General features: G+C 51.9%; 4 protein-coding genes across 4 annotated transcripts; all 4 read left to right on the top strand.

Moving 5' to 3' along the window:
- Window positions 1-482: 482 nt before the first annotated feature.
- Window positions 483-3,902, top strand: AURANDRAFT_59622 (hypothetical protein; the record flags this gene model as incomplete). The annotated part of the gene is made up of 7 exons (XM_009043511.1): window positions 483-556; window positions 856-860; window positions 2,040-2,111; window positions 2,266-2,730; window positions 2,833-3,435; window positions 3,467-3,468; window positions 3,513-3,902. 7 exons carry the CDS (start codon window positions 483-485, stop codon window positions 3,900-3,902), a joined length of 1,611 nt encoding a protein of 536 aa, XP_009041759.1.
- Window positions 3,903-5,696: 1,794 nt separating this feature from the next.
- On the top strand, window positions 5,697-6,458 carry ABC26 (hypothetical protein; the record flags this gene model as incomplete). The annotated part of the gene is made up of 1 exon (XM_009043512.1): window positions 5,697-6,458. A coding segment is annotated over one exon (762 nt), but the record flags the coding sequence as incomplete, so codon positions are not given.
- Window positions 6,459-12,091: 5,633 nt separating this feature from the next.
- AURANDRAFT_33895 (hypothetical protein) lies at window positions 12,092-12,871 on the top strand (the record flags this gene model as incomplete). Its single annotated transcript, XM_009043513.1, has 1 exon — window positions 12,092-12,871. A coding segment is annotated over one exon (780 nt), but the record flags the coding sequence as incomplete, so codon positions are not given.
- A 1,103-nt stretch (window positions 12,872-13,974) lies between these two features.
- Window positions 13,975-14,589, top strand: AURANDRAFT_67932 (hypothetical protein; the record flags this gene model as incomplete). The annotated part of the gene is made up of 1 exon (XM_009043514.1): window positions 13,975-14,589. One exon carries the CDS (start codon window positions 13,975-13,977, stop codon window positions 14,587-14,589), a length of 615 nt encoding a protein of 204 aa, XP_009041762.1.
- Between the last annotated feature and the right edge of the window lie 2,338 nt (window positions 14,590-16,927).

The raw sequence follows: 16,927 nt of genomic DNA, 5'->3' as shown, positions 1-16,927 counted from the left end.
GAGGAAAAAGGCTGATTGGATACCTCTCTCTCTATCGCCGTCTTTTCTCAGCTATATTCTGCATCCTTCGCAATGACTTTTTAAGGTCGAGAGCTGATTCAAGCGGCCAGGCACCAGTTTAGCTTAGGGCTCGCAACTTCCCGCAAGTCGAGATTCGTCACAGTATGGGTAGTTTGCATCATGGACATGGCAGTAGTCTGTGTCACAGAAGTACCCCGTCTGTTTGCAGAGAGCTCGAATTGCGGCAAGTGTCCTATCTTGAAGAGGTTTATTCTGTGATGGACTCGTGGCATGATTCCCTGCATAAAAGAATGACATCAGCGCTTTCTCGACATGACCAGCTGTTGGGTTCCATGGTGGCCATGGACAGGCCAAGCGTGTTCCAGGAGCAGTGGCGTCGTTACGCGGCGGGAAAGCGCCCAGAGCTTTCGTCTGACCAGGGCCTCGTTGGCAACCTCTGAATGCGCGTGAAAAAGGAGTCTATGGCCCGAGCCAACAACGCCGATGGCTGTGTTTGTCACAGACCTCATAGTGTTTGGAGTGAAGAGAAGGCCCAGTCATCTGGGTGGGCTGTTTTCCACCGAACCACAATGCATCAAACCCCAGGCCCTGTCTTTGAAGCACAATATTACGAGGATCCTTCGCTGGAGTGCTGAGGTGCACACGTTGGTCCAACGCTGACGACGCGAAGTTTTGTAGCGTCATCTCGCATGCTCCACACTTGCCGATGGCAGCGGCTATATTATCGTGATTCCACTTTCCGTCCGAGGGTTTACTCCCACATTCAGAGGAAGAGAGGTAGCATAGGTCGGTTGCACATACTTGTCCCTATTGTTTTTGATAATCTCTTTGTAGCTTAGGTGTCGCGCTACAGCAGCGATCCCACCGCCACTGCGGCGTACTAGCATCAGAACATCCCAGGCATCATCATTTAGTTTGATCGCGTCGCTTTCGTGATTTATATCGTAGTGGCTCTCTGAAGCGCAGAAGCTCTTATGAACGACTCAACACGAGCATTCCATCAGCTCCTTGACGTCTTCACAACGCGCCCAAGTGCAAGCTCCAAAGAACCTGCCTCTAAGGCTAGTGCAGTGTCTACGGGTGTCCCGCGATTGATCAGCTCCGCAAGAGTACGAGCCGCAACATGTTCCGGAGAGTTCACATCGAACAGGAAATTGTTTTGCACCAACAACGCCAGAAATGTCCCGAGCCACGAACGATTACCACTCGTGAGACTCTACACGAAGTCCTCCACCTGCCGGCACTGTCCGGGAATAAACCTATTTATCTCGCCGCGCCGATCGACTCACTACAAATGAATCGACACGTCTCCCGAATTCTGGAATGTGCCGCTAATGCCTAGCCATGCGCCTACGAGCATTAACTTCTTCCGAGTCACTTTGCCAACTTAAGTATGTTCTTGTCGTAAAGCATGACTGTTACTTCTGCAGGGTAGGCCTTGCCCTCCCGCTATTCCATTTTAATCTCCCCGCTTTCCCCCCTGCCTTAGCGCCGCAAGCGGCTGGGTTGAATTAAAAACGCGGTCCATGATGCTGTTGAAGATTCCAAGCCATGGTGGTTGTGCGGCCAAGACGACGTTGTCAGCTTTCCTGAAGATGCAGCATAGTCTAGCTAACATCATCAACAACCAACGTTACCCTTTGCTCGCTAATTTACTGGATTATATCTTTGGATATATTCTGTATATACCCTAACCCTAACCCTAACCCCAACGCTCTGGCCGTGTTTAACTTGCTTAAAGTAGACCCTACAATACGTGCTCCTCCGAAACCAACCTACGCTGCGACGGTTAGCTGTCAGCCTAGCTGTCAGCTAGCTCGGCTCGTCTAGGTACCCCTCTAGCCCCCCTGGTTAAGCTCCTACAATATCACTCGCATGCGCACTTGATGGAGCTGATCGAATTTGAGCTCGACGAAGCTCATCGGGTCGATAATCACGAGCCGGCGGAGGAATTGAGAAATAATCGGGAACAGCGTTCGCGATATATATCATTCTTCTTTGACAACCTTTCTGCCGAGCGGTTGACCACGGTATGCTACGGTTCGATCTCAGTGATGCATGCCGTTGGTGCGATGCTACCGCCACTGTTGGTAGGCTTGCTTATGGGAACCGCAATAAATGAGAGGCAAAGCGTGTCCCGCAGAAGAAGACTGATTAATTTTTATTCTTCATGCTTAGCAGTGTCCTACAGCATGAATGCGACTTTACTGTGCTTGAAAGTCTCTGTACAAAGTGCTCTGTCAGCCCGAATTCTGACTAGAATCCAATTACAACTTTTTGATGCAATTCTCATACAAGACATCCAAACTTTTGACGAAACTAGGGTTGGTGACCTCTTGGAGAGAATGAGCACCGACGCTTTGATTGTGAAGGATGCCATGGCGCGCTCGGTCATCAACTTTTTAGAGGGACTAATCAAGTTATCTGTCGCTCTTGGATTTATGACATGGGCCAGTCCTATCCTAACTGGTATATTGCTGACTTGCCTGCCAATATTGGTCCTCATCTCTGTACCTATGTCTAGGGCACTGAAGTCAGTCGCTCGGCAATTGAGTGAGGCGAAAGCAGCAGGCACGAGTATAGCGCAGGAAATGATATCTTCTGTGCGCACGGTTCGTGCCTTTGCCTCTGAAAGTCTGGCCCGCAAGCTCATCTCGAATTTCCTTGTGGGCCCGCAAGTGGAGGAACACAGGAAAGCGCCCCTGCTATGTCCAACTCTTGAAGATGTGCCGTGGCATTCCACGTGCTTCAAGTTACTTCGGGGCAAAGATATTGAAGGTCAGACTGTCATTCGGCTGTCGTGTTTTCAAGGCATGCTCGCGGGTCTTTTTATTTGTGTGCTGATGCTCACCGTCTTTGGGGTTCTCAGTATAACAATTTGGCTGGGTTTCTTGGCTGTACTCGACGATCAGCTGGACCCTGGTGTTTTGTTGAGCTTCTTCTTGTATGCTTCTTTTGCGGTCGGATGCACCATGGGCTTACTAGCAGCCACCGCTTCTTTAATGAGTTCGCTTGGAGCCGTATTGCGCATCACTGCGATTCTAGATCAAGAACCTGTGATACCTATCTGTGATATGAATGCATTACGGCCAAGTACAATCAAAGGCCGCATTGAGTTTAAAAGTGTCCACTTTGCCTATCCATCAAGGCCACTGGTCCCTATATTGCGCAACTTTAGCCTATTGATACCCGCAAACAAAGCAACAGCGCTAGTAGGCATGAGCGGGGGTGGGAAATCTACAGTGTTATCTGTCTTGGAGCGCTTCTATGACGTTGCTGGCGGGCAGGTCGTCCTAGATTATCACGACATTACCACCTTAGATCCATGTTGGCTGCGGCAGCGCATTGCCTACGTGCAGCAGGAACCAGTCCTCTTCTCTTGTTCAATCGCTGAGAACATTAACTTTTCCCGCCGTGCGCAATCTTCACGTGACAAATCGACCAGGCGTAACTCTGTTGCAAGTACTCTCACCAACACTGATATGGTGAAGGCCGCAAAGGAAGCGAATGCATTTAAATTTATTGAAAATATGAGCGATGGATTTGAGACCGAAGTCGGTGAGCGTGGCATGCTGTTGAGCGGAGGTCAAAAGCAGCGCATTGCAATCGCGCGCGCCATTGTATCCAACCCGCGAATTTTGCTCTTAGACGAAGCGACGTCCGCGCTGGACTCGGAGTCAGAAGCCCTTGTACAGCAGGCGTTAGATCGATTGATGATTTCCCGCACCGTGGTTGCCATCGCCCATCGCTTGAAAACAATTGTCAACATGGACCAAATATCATTGCTCTCACGAGGCGAGGTGGTAGACTCGGGATCTCACGCTGACCTATTGCAGCGCTGTGCTGCATATCAGCAGCTTGTGCGTGCCTCGACTCACTAAATTTGGCAGGTGCGTCTCTACTGTCGGTCTGTTGCATCATTTTGTTCGATTTATTTGGTGGAGAACCTTACCTTTATGGATAGCCTTGGAAGCACCTGGGATTTGGAATCAAACTAACCCCAGCCCGCCCAGCCCTCGCACCCCTCCCGCCGAAGCGCGAATTAAAAACGCACCACTCCGGAGTTGCGACCGTGAACGGAGCCTCCAGTTGTGTACGACTGCAGGTGGAAGGAATGGAGAATGGTAAGATGGCTATCAAAACCAGGTACTCTCACTTGACGGGGGGGCAATACCATTCAAACGTCGGGGCAAAGTTTCCTGGCCACCCGATTTTTGTTGCAGCACTTTTGATGCATTTTCGGACATGGGGCGACGCCCCAGAGCCACTCGTTCAAAAATATCTCTGCAACAAAAATAATGAAGGGCTTCGGACAAAAGCTCAGAGCCACTCGTTCCAGAGTGGTGCTTGAATCGTATTGCCCCCCGGGCGTCACTTAGCGAACAAGGATTGCGGGCCTCGGAGAAACGCGTTGCAATGCCGCACAAGTATTGCTAATTATGCCTCGGCTTACGCCCCTGGCCAATGCTCCTCGCCCCCTCCTGGCCGAAGCAGCATCGTACAAGCAGCCAAAAAAGTCCTCTCCACGAGTGCACGCGGCGACACCGGAGGAGAAGCAAGAGGAGTGGAGCTACAATGTGTCCACGGGCGTGGCGAAGCATGCCTTCCAAGAGACGCTTGGGTCCGAGTATGGCGTCATTTTTTCCGGCGCGGACGCAGACGGAGCCGGCGAGGTGACGACGGAGGATCTCAAGCTCTTTGCCAAAAAGGTCGCGGAGACGGAGCTCAAGCGCGCCCAGGAGGACCGGCGCCTCTCGAAGATGATCACGCGCGCGGTGGGCCAGGGCGACGACCTCGACGCGTCGCTCCTCGAACAGTAAGATCCAGCGATTTTTTTTGCCGGAGAATTCTTTTTAACCTTGGGAGACGCCCGCGCAGGCTGCAGACGCTCGACGAGAACGGGGACGGCGAGATCAGCGGCGACGAGGTTGTGATCTTCGCCAAGAACTTTGCCGCGCAGCAGGTGACCCTCGCCGAGGAGCACGCGCGCGCCGAGGCCGCCGAGGCCGAGTCGAAGCAGCTGCGGACGCGCCTCGGCTACGCGCTCGGCGCGATCCTCGCCATGAGCGCGCTGCTCACGCGCGCCGCGGCGCGAGCGGGGGCGGGGGTTGACCAGGCGCGGCGCGACGCCGGCCGCAGGTACTATGCTCCTGCCGGTGCGTGTCAGGCGGACACCCTAAAAGATGCCGACTATTATTTCAAGGCTACATGGTACAATGGCACCGATTTGAGATGTGAGACGACACCAGCGTCAGTCCGAGGTTGGTACTATTTAAAATGTGAATGTACCATGGGCTTCTTGTGGGTCTTGAGTCCCGTTATTTGTTGTTGAATGGCAAGAACGTCTCCATCTGCTCAGGTGCCTTGAGAACTCAGCTTATCCGGTCTTTTGTCCCGGTGGATTTTTTTTTGAACGTCCATTCAGGTATCAGGAATGCGAGACTGGCTATTATTGCAAAAGAGGTAGTGTAGCACAGATAAGCTGCCCACCACATTCAACATGTCCTGCTCGATCAGAGGTCCCATCGGTAGGAATTAATATATACACCCTTGTATTTATCATCATTGCGATGTTTATGATGTTTAGTGCAAAAACCTTGCTGCACAATCTGTGGCTGCGAGCAGAAAGGGTGCTCATGGAGGATTCATTGGAGACTAGAGCCAGTGGAGTTGACATGGAGCCTACAGATGCGTCGCCGAAACTGAAGAATAAGTTCACAATAGAATTCTATGATCTACACTGTAGCTTACGAAACGGCATCACGATCTTAAACGGGGCCTCCGGGACGCTCTCATCTGGCTCATTTACCGCAATTATGGGCGCTTCTGGAGCTGGTAAAAGTACACTCATGAACGTCATTGCTGGACATGTTGGAAAAACAAGTGGAAAAATATTGGTGAACGGTGTTGAATGTGCTAGTCTGAGATGTGTCAAAGCGGAAGTTAGTTTTGTTCCTCAAGAAGACATTATGCACCGAGAGCTGACGGTATTGCAGAATTTAACCTTTTCTGCTGCAATTCAGCTCCCCCGGGAAACAAGTGAGAGACAGCGAGGGCGTTGCGTCTACGACACGCTAATCAAGCTTCACCTCGAACATGTACGTCACAACACTGTTGGTGATGAGATCCGCCGGGGCATTTCGGGGGGCCAGCGTAAACGTCTCAATATTGGTCTTGACCTCGTCTCGTGCCGCTCTATACTATTTCTTGATGAGCCAACAACAGGCCTCGATGCTGTGACCGCTACAGAAATTGCTCAAATACTGACCACAATTTCCAAAGAGAGCATGATGACGATCACGGCTGTGATTCACAACCCGGGTGTCCGAGCATTCAGCCACTTTTCTGATCTAATTCTACTACAAGCTGGCGGTCGAGTGGCTTTCGCCGGTGGCATGGAGGATTGTGAAGGATATTTTGCCTCTCTTGGATTTCGTCGAGATTTGGAAGTCGACGGACCGTTTCCGGACTTTGTGCTCCTCTGTCTGTCAGGCGACAGGCAACCATTGGGCGAACCAACTTGGGACTCGAACAAGTCGTTTTCTATTGCGTGGCTCCAATACAAATCCAGCATGAAGGAAGGGGGCATGCCAATGCACCACCCTACTATGCTACCCCCATTTAAAAAGCAGCCTCCTAGCTTCAAATTTCAATTTATGCTCTGTCTTGAACGCGCCATCATGCAGGCTTACCCTTCCTTGCGACATTTTATCCGCCTCTATCTTTTCGCCCCGTATCTGATGGGTATTGTACTTGGTCGCATCATTGGTAACCCCCTCGCTCACAATGTCGTTGGTGCACATGCGACAGATATCTGTCGTCAACAGCACCCTGATTTGATTGAGAGATGTCAGGATCTTCAACAAAATGGTTACATGAATGCAATTCAACCGTGCGGGTTCAACGTGCTTGCCTTGTACGGTTCAGTGGCCAGTGGCACGTTTGGGAAAGAGACGGTGATATATATCAGGGAGTGTTCATACGGTTTGAATAGGTTAGCATACTATTGCGCCAAAGTGGTTGCAGATGTTCCAAGAATATATTTTTCAGCTCCCGGGACCTCTATGGGGTTTACGCTCCGATTTGTGTCTGCGTTGAGCAACCGTGAAATACTTTGCGGCTTCACTATACTTGTAACCTTTGCCTATATAATCGGCTATACTGTTTCCTTCTTGTTTCCTTATGAGAAGTGCAGCCTCATTTGTGTGTGCTTTGGTTTGTGCATGGGCAGCACATTTGGAGGTGTGGCCATGAATGGTAAGAAGCCTAGGTATGCCCTAGTTATCACACCCGTAGTTATCACACCCCGCATGCCGCACATCCCCAAAGATTTCGCAAGAATTGAAGAGAACGCAGTGCAACAACATGGTGATATGATCTGAAGTCCCTACAGCCAGCGCTGTGCAAATGTAGATCTGAATCGGCTCAGCCTGAGCCTCACGTCCAACAAGCGCAATATGGAGATAAACTAGGCTTTCCCCCTTGCTCGCCCAGTTTTAAAACAGCACCCGCCACAGTTGCACTTCGGAGGTTGGCCCCATAGATGCACAGTATTTTCCCCACGGTTTAGGGCAGAGCAGACTCATTTCTCCGAAGGTTCCGTCCAGCCAGGTATGAATGTTAAACGCGACACAGTTTCGTCCTCCGCGAGTCCCCATCCTGCGGGACGTGACCGCGGCATTGATCCCTCATGGCGAGGATACTAGACCACCACATTTTATTGCCGACTCCAGTCAGTTTACATTCAGTAAGACCATCCAAGAGAAACGTAATCTACCCCGTTAGTGTATTCTTTGATTAGATCAGTGACTAAAGCATCGTTAAGTTCGTCGAATTCAACTTCACCGGTCTTGTCTTTGTCATAATTAGCGAATGGAGTATCAATAATAGTTCGCAAGCGCGCATCGTGTTCGTCTCCTGCCTTCGGCAGGGGGATCTCACTTTATCCCTCCCCTCAAAAGAAGATTTTCCTGGGGTGCGCTCAGGCGCACAATACTAGAAGAGGATGTCAGCGACAGACGATACTCGTACTCGAGTACGAGATATTATCTTCTGTCTCTCTCCTCTGTATCCTGAATATCCTGGCTGATATATCCTGGCGGCTATATCACCTGCACATATTTCGTTCTCTACATGATGTAGCTCTGGTTTTGGTTGCGATCACAGTGCACCTGCTACCATAAAAGACGGCGATTATTGTCGTCAGAACGCGAGTGTGACTAAGCACAATCAAAGTGCGCTTGGCGATAAGCCAGCTACCTAGGGAGCTTATATTCCGCTCCTTGCTCGGGACTTATGCTGGGACGCTATACTAGCCTATGCTGGCTATGCTGAGTCTGCCTTATAATATCGCCCCGAAGGCGCTTTCCTTTTCCGAAATCAGAAATGGAAGTGCCTCCTCGTCTCTGCCTGCCTAGTGTGGTATTAGCAGGTTCGGCTCTTCGACGAAAATCTGTGGCAGCAAATATTTTAAAGAAAACGCTCACCCAGTAAATATGATCCAGAATTGTGATGGAGAGTGCTGGAAGTAACGGCAACATTTTACTGGAGTGCACAGGGATAATGCAGTATCAATAGAATTTCTTCTGCATCCAACGGGTCATCACCTGGAGGAGTCGAGAAGGCTCCAATTACTTGTGTTTAAGAAACTTCTTCAAATCACGTTTTTAAAATAGGCTGCCGTTCAGTTTTCTTGGCCTTGGCACATATGACTTGCATTTTCCGACTTCCATGCTTCTTGCGTGACATTTCATCGGTGTGTGCTGACTAATGAGACCCTTATGGAAGACTGGTGGTCACTAGCGAACTAAATATAGATGAGCTCTATAATATCCTCCTTCGCTTTTGTGATATTTGCGCTACCCCTTGCCAAAGTATTGTCGATATCAATCAGACCGCAGGGTTCGCTTTGAGGGAGGGGGGGCGATGTCACACTGGCTTCTACATGGAACTCTGATTTCCTCGATGAGGATTCAGTCTGCTTGGAGGATTCCCCTTTATAAAGCTCGCAAGCCACGTTTGCGTCTCCTTGGTCGGCCAAGAGGTGCTTATCGCCACCAAGTTTGCGTCTCCGCCTCCGACGCCTGAGGCAGATTAAGAGACAGACAAACAAAACAGCTGCACCAATGGCATAAGCCTGAGTTCTGCTGAATGAAGATGTTTCAACAACCTTAGACTCAAGTTGAAAGGTGCTTGGAGCAGCCGTAGGTTGTGCTCTTGGGGATGGCGTGGGTGCACTTGTGGGTGCGAACGAGCTGGTGGGTGGCGTGCTTCCCGATGGACTCGTTGTTGGTCGGTCGGTGGGACAAATGCAGTGAGTACAGTCACATCCGAGTTCACCGAACTCTAAACAGTTGGATTCTGGATAGATACCTAGAAGATCAGCGCAGCTAGAACCATAACAATTCGGAACACAGCGATCTCCAGTTGGTTTCGGTGAGCGCGACGGGGCATATGAGATCGTTGGTTCGTGGGAGAATGTAGGTGACGCAGTGGGAACGGGGGATACTGACGGGCTGGGGGTTGCTGTGGGAGGAAGAGTGCAGCCTCCCGCGGCTGCTTTTCCCATATGGAGCTGGACCGTTGTCAAAAACGGAGAAATACCAGAGAATTGATCATCAAAGACAAATACAAAGATAGCCGTTCCTATACGACCCGACCCTCCAAAATCAAAAAGATAGCAGCCGTTTGCTAAACATATCGTTTTCGAATCATAAGAACCCTGCTCGAGGTCTAATGTCAGGCTCGTAGCATCAGAAGTCAAAGGGGTGATAACCAGTCGATTTCTTTGCCATCCAATGCTGAGCGGACTCAGGAGTACAATCTCATAGCAGTAGGTAGATGTCGGAGAAGATGTAGCTGTTGGGCCCCCTGTGGAGGTTGGACACAGTGTCGGACTTGAACTGACGCTGGGCGCTGGCGAGCATAAGCCATCCAGGATGCGTCCATCGACCAACAACAGCTCAGTAGTTGAGTATGGGTCCAATAATACGACGACAGATGGCGTCTTTACTTCACCAAGGGACCACGCAATTTCATCCCGACCACCGTAAGGATTGCCGACGATAGAGAAACTATGACAACCATTTTGCAAGCAGGCGCGCTCCTGCTCATAAGCTTGTTCAAAATTCAAAGTTCCAGACGCAACGACGAGCCCAGAATCATCTTTGATATGGTATGAATTTCCGAACCAGCCATCGCCAGCTTCGTCTTCGAGTGTGATCACATATTTATAGCAATTGTTCGACTCCTGGCAATTCACCAGGACCAGGGGAACCAAAAACCGTTCGAAGCCAATCATGAAACAACGCGGCACTAGCCAGCTCGTGCTTGATCGCGAGGCGCAAGCATCCCCGAGGTTATTGACTTTCGCAAGAGCTCCCCACTAAGGACGATTCACCGAAAAAGGCATCTTCATCCTCAAGGGGAAATCTTAATAGAATACCATCCATCAGATCATTAAATTCTTTATTTGGAAACATAAAATACAGCCAGCAGTTTTATTTAGCTGGATGATGATAGTGGAGTCAGTACTCCTACTAGTGGGCCGGGCTCGAGTTCGACCGGGCGCACAGGTCTGATTTCGGCAAGGTGATGCCGAACGCCGTGCGCGCGGGTCCGGCGTCCAAGAAAGGGGTGACTTTAAATTCGGTCCTGCGGACGGGGTCGATCGAGGGGCTGCATTACTACAGTGTCGCGTTGGTTTACAGCGAAGGGGGATACGGTTCGGACGTATCGATCGCGCGGCGGCGGCGGATCCGAAGCGGCCATGCGGGCCGCCGGAGGCGCAGAGCGCCCTGCGGGCGATTGTGCGACATGTGGTGCGACCGCATTTTGTGTCGCCGTTAGACCAGAACGGACCGATGGAGTTTATAAGTCTGGTAGCCTTCGGGCGGACTGGAGCCCATGTTGAAGGCAACACCCAGCTCCTAATCCAACTATATCATTCAATATCTAGTATCATTCCTTAATATGCGCAGGTGATATAGCCGCCAGGATATATCAGCCAGGATATTCAGGATACAGAGGAGAGAGACAGAAGATATATCTCGCACTCGAGTACGAGTTATCGTCTGTCGCTGACATCCTTTTCTATTATTGTGCGCCTGAGCGCACCCCAGGAAAATCTTCACCCATCCAGGTCCTAGACTAGGCTAGTCCCGAGCTGGGTGGAGCCCATGTTGAAGGCAACACCCAGCTCCTAATCCAACTATATCATTCTATATCTTGTATCATTCCTTAATATCACCTGCACTCAGGATTAGTCGTTTAGCGCCGGGCGGGCGATTCCGGAATCGATCGGCATTGGTCGTCGCGGCGCAGTGATCGGGTAGGGCCGGGCTGCTGGGTCGATCCGGGCATGGATATCGGAGACATTATGGATAGTGCGGCCCGGCGTCGACGATGGATCCGCGTGTTTCTTCCTTCGCCGCCGCATCGTGCCGCCAGCGCCACCGCGGGCTGCGCATTGCGCCGGCCGTGGTGGTGTAGGGTTTGGCCGCCACGCCGCGCGAGGGTGTGAACAGTTCGCGAAACAAACCCGCGCCCTCTACGCTCAGGCGTCAAGCTCGGCAGCGCGATGCAGTCGAGCGATTACCCCGACCCGCGGGAGGAGTATGCGAAGTTCCCGGAGGACGAGCTCATGGCTTTCTTCGGCCGCGCCGAGGATAGCGGCTACCTGACGATGGAGAACATTTTGAAGGGCCCGCTCGGCTTCTGGATGTTTACGCTGTGGATGTCACGGCATACGGAGAAGACGTTCCACAACGTGGGCCAGTTCATCGTCGAGGTTGCGACCCTGAAACTCGCGCGCGGGAAGCACATTCAGAAGCAGAAGGACAAAATTATGTCGAGCTTCTTGCCGGAGATGAACTCATCGGTGAACGAGATGAAGCCAGCGTACGTCGACAGCAACATGTGCCGCAAGGTGCGGCCGCCCATGGGCAACAAGACGCTGTATCAAACGCACATCAAGGAGGGAAACGTCGGCAACATGCAGCGTGAGTCCGCTAGCGAGATGAGCCCGTGCGCACCCATCGCGTCGACGTCGGAGTCCTTCTGGCCTGTGCTCATGGGCCGGTCTTTGGTCAACCCCGGCGCGCCAGCCCAGTCCCAGTTCGACCTCATCGAGGCGCTGCTCGTCGACTACTGCGAGAAGGTCGCGCTGCCGCTCTGGCTCAACAAAGGCACGAACCCAAAATTACTGGAGTACCTGCGCTACCTCAAGATCCAGCATGAGGTGCCCCCCACGGAGAAGACGTTCAACGTCTTCCGGACCATGGGCAAGGGCGGCTTCGGCCTCGTGAAGGGCTGCCGGACGTTCACGACGGGGCGCATGTACGCCATGAAGGAGATGGACATGAAGCACGTGAAGCAGAAGAAGTGCAAGACGCTCTGCGACCAGGAGCACTGGGCGCTGTCGAACCCGCTCGTGTGCGACTCGCCCTTCTGCGTGAACATGAAGTATGCCTTCAAGACGGAGGCCGCGCTCTGCCTCGTCATCGACCTCATGATGGGCGGCGACCTGTCGTTCCACCTCGACAAGGCCGAGGGCCGCAAGATGCCCGAGAACTTCGTGCGCTACTACAGCGCGCGCGTGGTTTTAGGGCTCGAGGTCATGCACGAGGCGAAGATCGTCTACCGCGATTTAAAGCCGGAGAACGTGCTCGTCGACGGCGACGGGCGGACGCGGCTCTCGGACCTGGGCCTCGCCGTGCCCCTGGCGCCGGGCCTCAAGGGCATCGCGGGCACGCCGGGCTATCTGGCACCGGAGATGCTCCAGCACAAACCCTACGACCAGTCCGTGGACTGGTGGTCCTTCGGCTGCATGATCTACGAGATGGTCAACGGCGTGGGCCCGTTCCGCACGGAGGAGGCGAACAAGTTCAAGGGCGAGACGAACCTGCAAAAGGCCGTGAACATGGCGACCTGTGAGATGGATGTCGAGTGGCCGAGCCACTTCAGCCCCGAGTTCACGGACCTGTGCAAAAAGATCCTGTGCCGCGACCCTGAGAAACGGGTCAAGATCAAGGACATCATGAACCACGAGTGGTACAAGCCGCTGGACTGGGAGCTCATGCGCGCGGACCCGGACCCGGAGGAGATCGGCGAGGGCAAGCCCGAGTACCCGCCCATCGTGCCGGGCAAGAAGCTCAACATCGAGGACGCGGGCGACATCGGCGAGTTCGAGGACCTCGGCGACGCCGTCACCCTCGTGCCCGAGGACTTCCCGGAGAAGGATTGGCTCTACGTGTCCGAGAAATACTTCCAGTCCGAGGTCGTCTGGCTCCTCCAGTTCCGCGAGACGGACGGCGGCGCGCCGCCGCCCGCGGCCGCGAGCAGCAGCGCGTGCCAAATCCTAGTCAATCAAGATAATAATTTGGCATAAAGGGTAAGTTGAGTGAGCCTCAAGCTAGCTAAGCTCCCTCTCTCATATGATATCCACCCCATAACCCCCCCCCTCGTTATAGGGGGCTATTCGGGGCGGTGTTAATAAAATAACCAATGGGAACTGGCACATTTATGCCGTGAGGAGCAGAAACCAGCCCCAAGTGTATGACAACTTTCCATTAGGCGGTTGCGCGTTTAAATTCAATTACACCACCATCATCATCATCATCATCATCATCATCGTCATCATAAGCGCCATCATCATCATCATCGCGTGCGGGGGTAAAGCCGGGGGGGGGGAGGGGGCTATACTCTCGGGTTATTGGGGGATATTCTCGGGATACCCCCGGTGATTTTGACCTGTAGCAAAGATATCCTCAAACTAGATGATGTGGCATAAAAACCCACATTGAACATTGACGTCAAGCAATAGCCACCGCTTAACTTGAAGGTAAGCGAGCAGATTATAGCCACAGCTTACCTTGAAGGTTAAGTGACCCGGTGGGCCATCGAATTTCGACGTCGGCATTTCGACTTGAGCATTCTGACAGACACGTGTGGATCATGGCAGCCCCCGAGAACACCTCCAATGGGTTTCCGAACACGGAGGTCGCCGGCGACATGTCCGTGGAGGCCCAGGACGTGCGCATCCGCCAGTACGAGCGCCTCTGCGAGAACTTGAAGATCCAGCGGCGCCAGTACGACTCCCTCAAGGAGGTGCACCAGGAACTCCTCTGGAGCAAGGCCGTGCTTGCGCATGACGCTGGGCTCGCCGTGGGGCTGCCCGCGGTCGACGAGTCGCTCGTCGAGGAGGCCCACCGCGTCGGCGACGTGGCGACGGGCGCGAAGCTCGGCTCGGGCGCGTGCAGCGGCGTGTTCGAGGGCACCTGGCCCGACGGGCGCCCGTGCGCCGTCAAGCGCATCTCGAAGCGGGACGCGAAGACGCGCCAGGAGGTGCGCAACGTCGCGTCGGAGCTCGAGGCGCTGCGGCTCCTGAGCGGCGCGCCGCACGCGCTCGAGCTCCAGGCGGCACTCGCGTCGCGCGACTACCTCTACTTCGTCGTGGAGCGCTTCGGCGAGGAGCTCTACGCGCTGCTGAAGCGCGACGAGACCGCGCTCACGTCGGCGCAGCAGGCGGGCGTCGTCCACGGCGTCGCCGCGGGGCTACCATTTAAATGACTTTTGGAATAGCAAGGTTTCCTCCATCCTGAGGGATGAACAAACAACAAATATCCATAATCATTCACCCAATAATCCAAAGCCTTTTTTACGAACTTATTCCAAATTGGAGTTCCTGTTCCGGTTCCTGTTTGGCCATTGAATGGTGGATTTCCAAAAACTAAATCAAAGCCATCTATATTCCAAATTGATTTTAAATTGATGCTAAGAGTATCCCCAACATAACTATTTAATCTGTATTCATTATTTGGGTCTAACAGTAATTTACATATTTCTACATTTTCTGGATTAATATCTCCAAAATATAAACACTCTTCTAATACAAATTTTTTCCGCTCACGAGTTTGCACCGCCCGGGCGATCTCACTTCAAGAATACTACTCTACTTCCAGAGGAGCTACCTTTCTCTGTTCTTTTGCCCGCCTTTCTTGCTCTTCCTCATTCTGCGGTCTCCACTCCGCGACGACCACTCTACTTCCATCCAGAGAAGCCTCCTTCCTCTGTTCTTTTCCCGCCTCTTCCTCATTCCAGCGGCGCCGACGCGCGGCGCCGACGACGACACACCTTAAATTTCCATCCATGGCACGTACAAGTTAGACATCTGGATTTCGCAAAATCGGGCGGCGATTTCGGGGGTATCCCGAGAATATCGCCCTCTCGTTCTCCCCCCCCGCTTTACCCCCGCACGGGGGTTAAACATGGGGGGGGAGAACGAGGGGGCGATATTCTCGGGATACGGGGAGAAAGAATTGCGCCGGCGGGCTGCTTCAGCAATTAACCCAGCCGGCAAAATGCCGTGTATTAAAACTATTATCAAGACGTCAGACTACAGTAAAAAAAATCAAAACAGGGCACTGTCTCAAGGCTAATCTTGAAAATGGTCTCAATACTCCTTGTCATAAGCAAAAGAAAATTGTGGGCTCAAATGTATATAATGTCTTCCTTGGTTGGTCTATCCAAAAACAAAATACTCAATAAAAAGAATCTAATGTGGCTACGCCACGCACGCTCATTTTGATAAAAAGTATGCTTTTTGCAGGGGGGTATGGTTTTTGAGTATGGTTCTTGTGGATAATTATTAGAGAAAAAACGACATTATTAAACCAGTAAACTATCCTAACTTTCTAATGGGGGAATCTCCAACATAAGGAACTCCAATTGCGCGTATGCTGACTTTACGTCCCATTTTGCATTGTTTCACGCCTTATTTGGAGGTTTGGCGTGTCGTGAAGCCTTGGATTCAGGTGGATTTACGATAGTCAAAGCCGCATTGGCAGTTGTCTTTAGCAGTAGTCTATGTAAACAGGATACTTGCTATGCAGTCTCCCCTGTCGGACATGAGTCAAACTTGGAGCCGCGATGGGGCGACCATTTCACAACGCAAAAAAAAAATGAGGCTACTTCACATGGCAATCTGATGTCAAAGACTCCATAAAACACCGCAAAACACATGCCGAGATCATGATGTTGATTAGAGGCAGCGTCCTAAATATCAAGAAACCCGATTGTGAAGTATCCGGTAATTTAGAATATGGGTTGCTATTCAGTTGAGTTGGGACTGGGAGAGCTGAAGGTCCAAATAAATATGCCACCACTATTCATGCCGTTTTACTTCGTTGATTCTCGATAGCAACACTACGAGTGCTTTTGCTGATGGGAAAGACTGAGTGAGGAAACTAACAATTTAGCGGCTATGATGCATTCGTTTGTCGAGTCTTGTGACTCTGTTATGAATGCACAACTCGTGTCACCTGTAGACATGGTTATGTCACGTGTCATGTCACCATGGCCCAGATGCAAGAGGGCTTCCTTGGGCAACCCGCGCATGTCCCCTCTGGTGTAAACACAAACGTCAGTGGAGCTTTCGGCGTAGTTTTTCTTGAAGCCAAAATTTGTGAGCTGGCGCTGAAATGATTCCAATCTGCGATGACGAAAGTAGGTCGGCATCGCTTCGAGAAGTGCAGAAGGAGGGAGGGGGATTATTAGGTTTCCAGAGTTCCAGGAAATTAAATGGGCTTCAAGCTGAGTGACTGCTGCATACAGTCGTGGACCGAATTCTTTTTTTGAGGAACAGCCCGGAATCAATTTAGGATGGCATCTAGTTCGCTTGTGATCTTGAATCAGACGCTGTAGCTGAGACTTTTGCTCGAGAGTGAGCACATGAATATTTTTCACGTCATTGAGCGTCGTAATTGTCTTTCGTTGCCACGACCCTCGCAAGAATTGCTCAAAGATGCACTCAACATGATACCAGCTTGTTTTTGAACATTTCATCTTTCTGCCGATACGAGGCGTACCACGGGCAATCGCACAACGGCAACTTCGCTCCCTACACTTC

The sequence above is a fragment of the Aureococcus anophagefferens genome, assembly GCF_000186865.1.
Source record: "Aureococcus anophagefferens unplaced genomic scaffold AURANscaffold_56, whole genome shotgun sequence".
Classification (NCBI taxonomy): Eukaryota; class Pelagophyceae; order Pelagomonadales; family Pelagomonadaceae; genus Aureococcus; species Aureococcus anophagefferens.
The sequence above is the reverse complement of the archived record's forward strand: the minus strand, read 5'-3'. Positions and strand labels throughout refer to the sequence as shown.